Source organism: Rhea americana, unplaced genomic scaffold, assembly GCF_003343005.1.
Source record: "Rhea americana isolate MKP2758 unplaced genomic scaffold, rheAme1 scaffold_399, whole genome shotgun sequence".
In the NCBI taxonomy this organism is placed as follows: domain Eukaryota; kingdom Metazoa; phylum Chordata; class Aves; order Rheiformes; family Rheidae; genus Rhea; species Rhea americana.
The window spans coordinates 306,199-316,236 of NW_028186533.1; the positions used below are offsets into that span (position 1 = coordinate 306,199).

Below are 10,038 nucleotides of genomic sequence, written 5' to 3' on the forward strand. Positions count from 1 at the left end.
TCTGCTTCACTCATGCCACGTATATATCTGGTCATCAGTGCAGCAATAAGGCACATCTGATAAGCCTCCTTGTAGATGGATCAGATGCAATAGGCTACTTTGCAGACTCTCATATTATACTGAGTCATCCTGTCTCTGGCTCCTGAGCTGTCTGCCTTCTCCAGAGYATGTACCAGCTCCAACAACTCTTATTTCATACTTGTATAGTTGTGGCTCTCTGGAACAGCAAGTAAAATGCATGCAAGTCTGAGGCTGCTGGGTAGAGCTTTGCCCAAASTGCTCCTTCAATCCACCATGAAATGCAAACAAAACTTTTGCGTGGCTTAAGCTGGCTAGTCTTTACCCTACGGTCCTTGAACTCATGACTACTGAGTAACGTGGCTTGCTCAGCTAACCAGCAAGCTAAGAATAGAGACCTTGAAGTGAAACCTACTGGGATTGGCAGCTATTTCAAGCGCGCTCAGTCGGCAGGGCAGCATGACATAAGAGGATATAAAGAGGAAACTGTGCACAACAACTCTCACCTCACCAAGAAAGATTTTGGTAACAGAAGGTAGAGCCACTGCGCATGCTTTAAGGCAAAGCAAATGCTGTGACAAATCCAAGAGGCCATCTCCACGCAGCTTTGCCAGCTCATTCCTGAAAGCCAGAGTCACAGCATTYGTCTTCGCAACTGTGTGATACCAAGCGGGCTGCCCCCAAGCACAGCACTGACACCACCATGCTTGGAGCAACCCCAGGACTGGCTCAGCTTACTGACAACTGCAGACTGGAACTCCAGGGAGCACCAGCCCAATCTGCCAGGACACCTACTGCTGTCCTGGACCAGAGGGGAAGCAAACCCTAGTGAGCGGTCCTCTACAGCGCCTCCACCTTGAAGCCCACTTCATGCAGAGCAGCCCATGCATGCTACCACTGGTGCAGCCTACCTAGGCACCTTCACGGGGTAGGACTGCCAGAGATCCTGCTGCAACCAAGCACTCACATTCATTTGAGCCTCACCTCAAACGGAACCAACATGACCAAAGCTATCGGACAGAGCACCCACAACCCYCAAACCTCGTCCTTGCTTTCTCACCTCAAATAGTCTCTCGCAGCGCTTCAGTGCAGCGGACACTCTGAAAAGAGGATCATGATCGTGCCCAATTGCCAGATGTGCTTAGGAAAAACGTGGTCTCAGTTAGCAACTCACATTAATTTTAATGTACGGAAATTTAAAAATGCACTCAGTGCATATTTAACTCCAAAGCTTAGACACTGGGAAAACAAACATACAAGCTAAGGTTTCTAGAAATCAAACTTACCACCTGAAACCAGTCTCTGCAGCAGCTCTCTCCCAGCTCTTGGTGCACCTAACTCTTCAGCATATGCAAACGAACACTCTTAATTTCATTGTATTCTGCTGGCTTACGCAAAGTTGAGAAACAAAAACTTTCTACTATTCTTTGAGCAGGAATAAGTCATAARCAGGAATTCAGAGTCTACAGTGCTGAAGAATTTAATTCCTCAAACCCAGAAGCTTACTTGCTTACAAAAACATCCTCCAATGTATACACAGGACATCCAAGGGAACACTGCACCTTAAATTTCAGTTGTCATCAAAACAGCAACTGTTCATTACAGTCCCCTGTCAGACTGCCCGTATGAAATCAGAGTTTTAAAGAGGCTGAGCAGGCTGAATAAAGCTCACAAGTCACAGATGCTGCCTAATGCTGCAGTTCAGTTATGGCACTGGAATGAGCCAGAGCTGCTCTTCTCTCCACTCATCATTGCCTGTCCCATGCCAGCAGGTGCCASACACATGGCTGCACAGAAACCCAGATAAAACCCATCCACCCTGGCACTGCAGTACAGGGCAGCGACTGTTCCCCAAAGTGGGGGACACCTCTTGCAGGGCATCCTCACCACTGGTGGGTGACAGCTCTTTTCTGGCACTTTGCCATGCAAACAGAGTGAGGAGAACCTAGCCTGCCTCGGCCCTAGTACAGAGAAGAACAGCAAGGCCACAGAGGAGCGGGAGCAGAGGAAAAAAACAGGCATACGACTATTGCCTGGCAGTTTCATCAGACTTTGATGCACTCCCAAGCTGCAAGGATTAACTGTGTCAGCTCCCAGGCTTGGTCTCTACGGAGGTGATTCCCAAGGCTGTAGCGCGCGCATCCTAATACGAGTCTCACCAACAGCATCTCATCTGGAGACTCCACTAAGGCTACAGCAAGCCATTGGTGCATTTTTTTTTCCTTTTTCTTTCTTTCTTTTTCTTTTCTTTTTTTCTTTTTTTTTGATGTTTTAAGTTAGGGGAAAGAAGGAGACAGGCATGAGCCTGAGCTCAGAAGCAGCCAGATGAGCCCTGCAAGAAGCAGAAGCTCCTGCAACCACGTCCTTTGCAGCATCTACAGAAATGCAGTGAACCCTCCATCCTGGACATCCCCTGGACAGCAAAGGAGCATCCGTGCACAAGTTTCTGCCTCAGCCACAGCCTTGGGACACAGAAAGTGAGGTCAGAGGAGTCTGGACACACATGGATGGCAAAAAGGAGACAAGGCGATCAAATGCTCTGCACTGGTGTTGTCAAGCTAGCACAACCCTTCTTATTTCAGAGATACTGATGGGGCAATTGGCACCCATCACTTCATGGAGCCACTGAAAATAAAAAATATCTAGTGAGCTGTGTTTTAAGGTATTAAACTATACAGCCAACTCTTGTTCGTATTTAGTGATTTATACTGAATTTGTGAAAAGATACAAAAATCACTGGTCTCCTACCTCTCCCCTGCTACAGGGCCAGCGAAAGCACCAAGATCTTATTACCTGCATCCCCTTGGACACATCCCTACCTYACACAGCTTCTCTGCTATCAACATTCTGATCCTACTGCCACTACAAGAAAATATTGGAAATCAGGCATTTTCCATCAGCCTCGTAAGCATGGTTTAAGGCAGCTAGAAAAGGAACCTATGTGAGGAACAACAGAGACTATTTTCACTAAGGAGTTGCACCCCCAGGCTACATATGGAAACACGTCCTCTGCAACATAAGTGCATTAAGCCACAAATGAACCTGGAGAATTTACATAAGCCTTAAAGAGTTTAGAATAAGTATAAAGGCAGAAATTCAGAAAGAAATCCTTGTTTCATCTTGATTGATGACCAGGAAGTGACATTTTCCACATTTTCTGTGCTGCCAAAGGCTTCGTTCTTACGCAACAATGGCTTTTGAAAAGCAGTCTCTGCATCAGTGCTATTTTCTCTTCACGGAAGGAGAATCTCATTTATGCAAGTGAAGGCTCGAGAATATCCTCTGAACARCTTCCCCCAGCACCGCATCCTGACTCTTTTCAGCAGTCTGCATTATCAGGAGCTCCACTCYTGCCTGGCGTTCACCCAGTGCCATGCTCTCGTGTCCTTTTTCAAAAGGGCTACTAGGTGGATACTCCTCTCTGGACTAAKAGGAAGTTCCTTGGCTTCCCTGGTCCATCCATAGAGAGCAGGAGGCTGGGACAGGACTGGAATCACTCATCTTAGGAGTGAAGGAGATTGCAGATATTTTAAAGGTAGGAGCCTACTGGCATAACCTCTTTGGATGCGTACACAGTGCAGGGTAGGGCCTCCCCAGAGTAGCCACCAGACTAGGCTGACCTACTGCAGCAACCAGASGGCCAACCTAACAGGGACCCTGCCTGTCATGCCAAGGTCCACATCAYGTCCTTCAGCCATCTCATCTGCCCCCTCAAGAACAAAATCCTGCCAAAACGAACCCGTAGTCCTTCCTTGATTGCTTGAATGCTGTCTGTTGCAAAGGCAGAAGGGATTTTCAGCCTGAATTCAGGCTATTTATGAATAACAACACTGATGTGAATTCCAAGGCACTTCTGGGACCACAGGGTGCTCCAAAGGCTGTTTTTCAGAGATGCATATGACCAAGTGACCGTTTGATATCCTCCTAGCTATAAGACTTGAATACAAAACTGATCAGCACACTTTCTCCCCCCCACCCTTAAAATGCCTAGCACATTCCTTGCCACAAAGGCGGAGGACGAGCTGGGTGTGCTTCACTGGAAGAGGTGGCAAAAGGGAATAAAAGAGCTAAGTGGTCTCCCACCTACAAATTTCCAATGGCAAAGCAGGGCCAAGACCAGTTTACTCAGTAGGTTGCAGCTCTTCCAGAGCAGCACACTGGAAGAAAATACAATTTAACTCAACTAGAATTTAATCTGAGTACTGCTGTAATTATTTGAGGACTGAATTAATTCTATATACTTAGAATGAGCACTGCATCCTAATCTGAACAGATTTAGGTATGGAATTGAGTATCTGCACTTAGAGCCTTAGCATCATTAACGTTAGACAATGAAGAGAAAGGAAAGTGGGAGAGAAGCCAAAAAAAAGGGGGGGGGGGAAGCCAGGATCACCTAATGTGACCTGATTAATCAGTACAGGAGAAAATAGTCTTGTCAAGTAGCCCAAATGCACTGGGAAGACCTACTTGCATACTTCATTCCTTAGAACATCAATTCTGAGTCATTTCCAAAACAAGCAAATGTTTGGGTCTTGTTTTTGAGGTACTACTTTAGGATAACCACAGTAAACCAATAGAGCTTTTCTGACCTTAAATTACACAACAAGATGCACAAATAGCCCAGAAGGACCATCAGCTAACAGTGTAAAAAAGTGGAAACCCCAAGTCACACAGTGGCCAGCTGCAACTCTCACTCCTGTCTCATTCCCAGTTTAAACACTGGGAAGACACTCCAAGAGAGCATCATTGAAGGAGAAGCACACCCTGAACCCATGAAAAAGAGCTTCCATTTCTCCATCAACAGCAATGAGTCTATCCYGTAGGACAGCACAAGCATGGGAATTATCCTCTCAGGACCCAAGCCATGTCTGTGGTACTGTTAGGTCTGTCCACCCCCTGTATGGGAGTCCTTTTTAATAAAGGAATAGTGTCTTCCAGTTACTGAGATGTTCTTCTATTTTCCTGTTCTTAAGTACTTGACCTCCTTCCTTCCAGTACCCAACCTTCAGCTTCTATATTCTCAGCCCAGAGCTTCCACTGCCCTGAAGCACATGCTGTCATTTACTCCAGGGCAGAGAGGCCACAGATTGAGCGTGACCATGTGCCAGACCAGTAAGCAGTGTTTGTTTTGCATCGATGTTAAGTAGTATTTTGATCCAACTGCACAACACAACCCCGTAGAAGAGCTAATTCTCTTGCTGGCATATGCTCCTACTCCTGCATACAGATACCCTCATGGGACAAAGTTCTAACACAGCTATCCATAAGCGTGATAGTTTGTTGCTGCGTTAAGGTGCAAAATGCARGCCAGCCAAATGCCAAAGACGACTCAAGCCTCACAGACAGCAAACACCTTTATAATTCTTACCTTTATGATAGCACCAGGAGATTGAGAGCACTGTCCAAGCTCTGAGCATAGACAGACTAAACTTCTTTTAAAAGGAGAGGGGAACATWGGTATGTGCTGGATATACTAAGGCCTCTGAGCATATCAGGTAGTTGCTACCCCAGTCCTACCCCTCCTTAGGGCCAGAACCTCTGTGGTTRTCATCATTTAGGAACTTCTGCCCTTGCAGAAGAGCTCTCTGGATGACGGCAGCACCAGCTCAGGGCTCTTTCTTCAGGATCCTCACCTATTGCTCAACAAGGGCCCAAAATAATAGGGACATACGGCACTCATAGTGACTCTGCCACCTCATCGACTCCCTTACTGGTATTTCTGTCTCACACCGAGCATTTACCACCTTCGACCCTTCTCTGCCAGGGGCTAACATGCCTTGGTGTGAACCTCTCCTCCAAGGTGAGCCTAGGGAATTTCCTAAGTCAGTTAAACAAACGCTTGGGCTCCGTCTACTATTTATAGTTTGACTAATGGGACAAAGCCACTCAAGCATACCAGCTTCACTGGCTCTGGCTAAACTCAAACCAAAATGATTGCATCCTGCATAACATACAACAGCCTCAGAGCTGCCCAAATCCAGCACACTGTCACACAGTGTTAGAAGCTCTCTTCCAAACATACCAGCAGTTGCAAGAAAGGAGGGAGTTCTCCAAGACAGAGAGAGAAAACTCTTTTTCATACACTCTGCAAACAGCATTGCTCTCCCTCGTTATCTCATCTCAGCCTCCTTTCCTCTCCTTACTCACTTTTTTACCACATTAGACAGCTTGGACAATCCCATCTTGAAAGAACTTGCTCTTTTCCCCTTAGTTTAACACGGGCTGTTCAGGTCAAGAAGTTACTTGAGGAGCTGATAGCACATAGTATTAAATATCATCGTTGGCTAAACCCCCTCAGCATAATTTAACAAGATTACTTTATTTTTTTTTAGCAGAAAAAGCAAGGCGTTAACCACTAACAGAATATCCCACCAAGTCCAGCACATCTCCTGGACTCTGTACATCCCCTTGAAAACCTTGCGACACTGTCACATTGACGCAAATGTACCAACTCAGGCCTTTCTTGAGTGACAAAATTACCCATAGCACACTCCAAGCCCAGCCTTGCTGTTCAGAGGAAGGCAGTTCAGCAGAGTAATTTTCGCACGTCAGGAATGGTGGGAGCGAGAACATCAGGACCAAACTGCACACACTAGAAGCACCACAAAAAAGGAGAACACCACCACAGCAATTCARTAAGGTTGTTTGACTGGTAGTCGCAGGCTTTTCTGCAGTATTTTTTAGGGTGGTATAGCAATTAGAGCAGGAGGCGAGAGAYGGAGCAGGGCTCTCAAAGCCTCGGTCACAGGGGGCTGCTCAAGTCTGACACAAGACCACCCATCTGCAACTAGACCTTTCAAACTCAGCAAAGCCAGGACACGCTTCTTTAGCCTTCAGGCACTGTCCCAGTTTACTAACTACCCAGAAGTCAGCAAAGAAACTGTTAATAGGAACCCAGCGACATCTGACTTACGGAAAGATGCGTTCCTGCCTTCAGACTTCAGAGAGCATAGCTAAATAATGAAACACAGACATTAGGAAGTACTTGAATCAACAGCTCACAGCCCTGACTCACCTACCCACCCGGAGCTGCCCCAGGCCCATGCTGTCCCCCACGGCTAGCGCTGGCTGAACGTGACAAAGCAGGGGGTGGTAGAGCTGAAAGCAGAGACCAGCTATGTGGCTGGAGGAAGGACAGGAGGTATAAATCAGATCAGAAAAAACAAGGTCTTAACATTTGATGATTTTTCTTTTTCTTTTTTTTTTTTTTTAAAAAAAAGTCTAGTTCCAAACTGAGTCATGGAGAAGAGGTACAAAGAGACTGGACGGAAGATTTTCATCAGTGCRGGAGAGTCTCCCCTGCGAGATTCAGGTAACGATGCAGAAGGAGCTGCCTTATTTCGGAGCGTTGCCAACACGTTTGTTTGTTTTTCTCCCCTCCCCGAGGTCCCAGCTGTTAAATGCATGATTACAGCATCTCCTAGACTCTGTTAAAAAAAAGCACGTATACAGTTTAGCCCTACTGTGGAATAGGAAAAAGCCTGAAAGACTCCAAACACGCAAACCCTCCTTAACATTGACATTTTTAAAACTCATTTTTATTTTAATGACTTGTAAACAGTTGGAGTTTTCCAGCACATCCCCTCAGGCTCCCAAGAGTTGTTTCTACTTCTCTGCCCTGTGGTGGGAGGCTGGTGTTTGCTTTAGGCAACGTATCACAGAGCTGTTGGCACTACTACTCATATCCCTAGAGAAACTTGCCTCAAAATGCTTTAGGCATCCAGCTTCAGTTCCTTATTTAAAGCAGAGTTCCTAACACCAGCTATAACCCAGGCCTTTATTCTAATCCACAGTGCCAATGAAGTGTGAACACAGACACCAAGGCCAGAGTTGAGACCTACGCTCCAGGCACAACAGATCTGAATTCCCAATCTCTGCCAGAGGCAAAATGCAAATCCAGAGCCATGATCTTGTGTGTACAGAAAGTTCATTACTTTGCTAGCCTGAATATAACGCTGCGTAGCAGGGAAATGCTCCTGTTGGATCAGAACTCCACTGAACTACATGGAGCATCCAGCACAAACACACACACAAAAGAGTCTCTCTGCCCTGGAAAGTTTTCCATCCGAGTCCAAGCAAGATGCAACAAAGCAATTAAACTGCAGGAAAAGGCATATTCACAAGCACCTGCACAATACCTCTTGTCACGCTGTCCTAGGATGAGACTACACGATTGCACAGACTAGCCCTAATATTTTGACTTGCACATTCCCATACTGCATGTCAAAAAGGATTAGGACCCTGTTCASGACAGGTCTAACTTCATTATCATCTCACACACTTATACTTTATAAGCTTTCAGTCTCGCTGCAAGCAATTTTGCTGCCATTTTCATGCTCCTACTTCCTGCTCATATGAGACAGTTGAATAGAAAGTGCTGAAATCCTAGTAAATTCTCAGTGCAAACCAGGAAGTGCTGGAGATCTGAGAAAGGCTACGATTTCCAGGCAAAGTGCTCTGCAAACATCTGGCCACAGGTATCACATCCTTAACATCACAGAGCAGGGCCCACCTCTCCCATCCTCCCAGACTAAAACACCACCACCAAAATGCTGTTCACATGGAAAGAAAACACTGCTTGGTAAGGAGCGGTGACCATCTTCCCAAACAAGAAGTGGGCAGAAAACACGTCTAGACTATTCAGTTGGGCAAAAGCTACCACACAGTCCAAAATCCTCAGGTCATCCGGTTCCCTTCCTCTCCCACGGCAAGTGACAGCTCTTCTCTCCCCCACGCATATCATCGAGCCAAGTCAACCCAGCGTGCCCATCTTGACACCGCCTCTGCAGGAGCCTTCAAACATCCCATTACTCAGCAGAACCTCATAACATGCCCAAACCCAGACTAGATAACACCTTTACCATGGAAAAAAGTGTGGGAAGCACAGCTTTTTTGGAGCATGAGGATTGCCAGCAAAGGACAAATCTTGGACGACTTGCACATCTGTGGGCTGCAGTGGCTTGTATGCTTAGTCTCCAAACACATCCAGGGAGCTGCCAACTCTTTTTCCCACTGCAAGACAGCGCTCCGTTTGCTGCTCATATCCTTTCTGAACAAGGTATTTAGCGAGAAAAGAACATGCCCAGGTGCAACCCAGTAGAGTTCTCAGTGCCAGCCTCCCTCTTCCTTCAAAACTCCCAGAGCCATCAGCTGACCTCCGGAAGGGAAGGATGACAACAGGATCTAAACGGAGATATTCAAGCACAAAGCAGACCCGAGCTCGTCCCATTTAAGCACATGCTCCCAGAAGACAGCCACTGGTTTCCACCTGCGGAGGTGGGCGCTCGCGGGGCCCCAAACTTTCTCCCCRAGGTCCAACTCCGGAGAGCTGCTCTGAGCATCGCGTCGCCCGTGGGCCGAGCTCACTCACTCGCGACGCCGGGACAAGCGGGGCTCCTTGAGCTCAAAGCCGCTGTCGCCCCGCTTCTCGCCGGGCAYCCCGGGGCTCTCCGCGGCGCCGGGGGTGGCGGATGCTCCCGCTCCTCCATCTCGAGGGCAAATGGTTGCTCCAGGGGATGAAGGCAGGCCCGGCCGGGGAAGCCCGGCAAGGACGAGCCAGCACCTCCCGTCCCCCCCCGAGGTGCTGCCCAGCAGTGCCAGCAGCGCTGCCCGCACCGTCTGCGAGCCGGACACCTCGGGGCGAAGGAAGGCGGGGGGGGGGGGCTCGGCCTGCGGCGGGGCTCGGGGGGGGGACGGGACGGGACGGGACGTTCACGGCTTCACTGACCCGGCGGGGCGGGCAGACCGGGCTGCGGGGGCCAGGCCCCCGCCCGTCGGGGCCGCCGAGCCGCTCCGCTGTCAGCGGGCCTAGCCGCGGCGCTGCTCCTTCTTCTTCCTCCTCCTCATCCTCCTCCTCCTCCCGCCGCCGCCTACCTGGACCGGGGGCGCCGCTCCCCGCCGGCGCCGGGCTCAGGCCGGGGCCATCCGGCGACAAAGGCGAGGTCGATCCGTCAGCGGGCCGCAGCCCCCGGGGCAGCGCGGGCATGGGCTCAGGCGGCGGCGGCGGCGGCCGTGCCTGGC

General features: G+C 48.7%; 1 protein-coding gene across 7 annotated transcripts in view; it reads right to left on the reverse strand.

Moving 5' to 3' along the window:
* HDAC7 (histone deacetylase 7) overlaps positions 1-10,038 on the reverse strand; it is a 120,662-nt gene that overhangs the window by 64,052 nt on the left and 46,572 nt on the right. For 5 of the 7 annotated variants that reach the window (XM_085313864.1, XM_085313859.1, XM_085313862.1 and 2 more), the window contains exon 1: positions 9,892-10,028. The exons of 1 other annotated variant lie outside the window; for it this stretch is intronic. In XM_085313864.1, coding sequence (XP_085169990.1) covers positions 9,892-10,003 — 112 coding nt within the window. In that variant the 5' untranslated portion in view covers positions 10,004-10,028. Of the gene's footprint in view, positions 1-9,891; positions 10,029-10,038 lie in introns of those variants that run through there. One more of the 7 variants, XM_085313867.1, reaches the window with a different exon arrangement.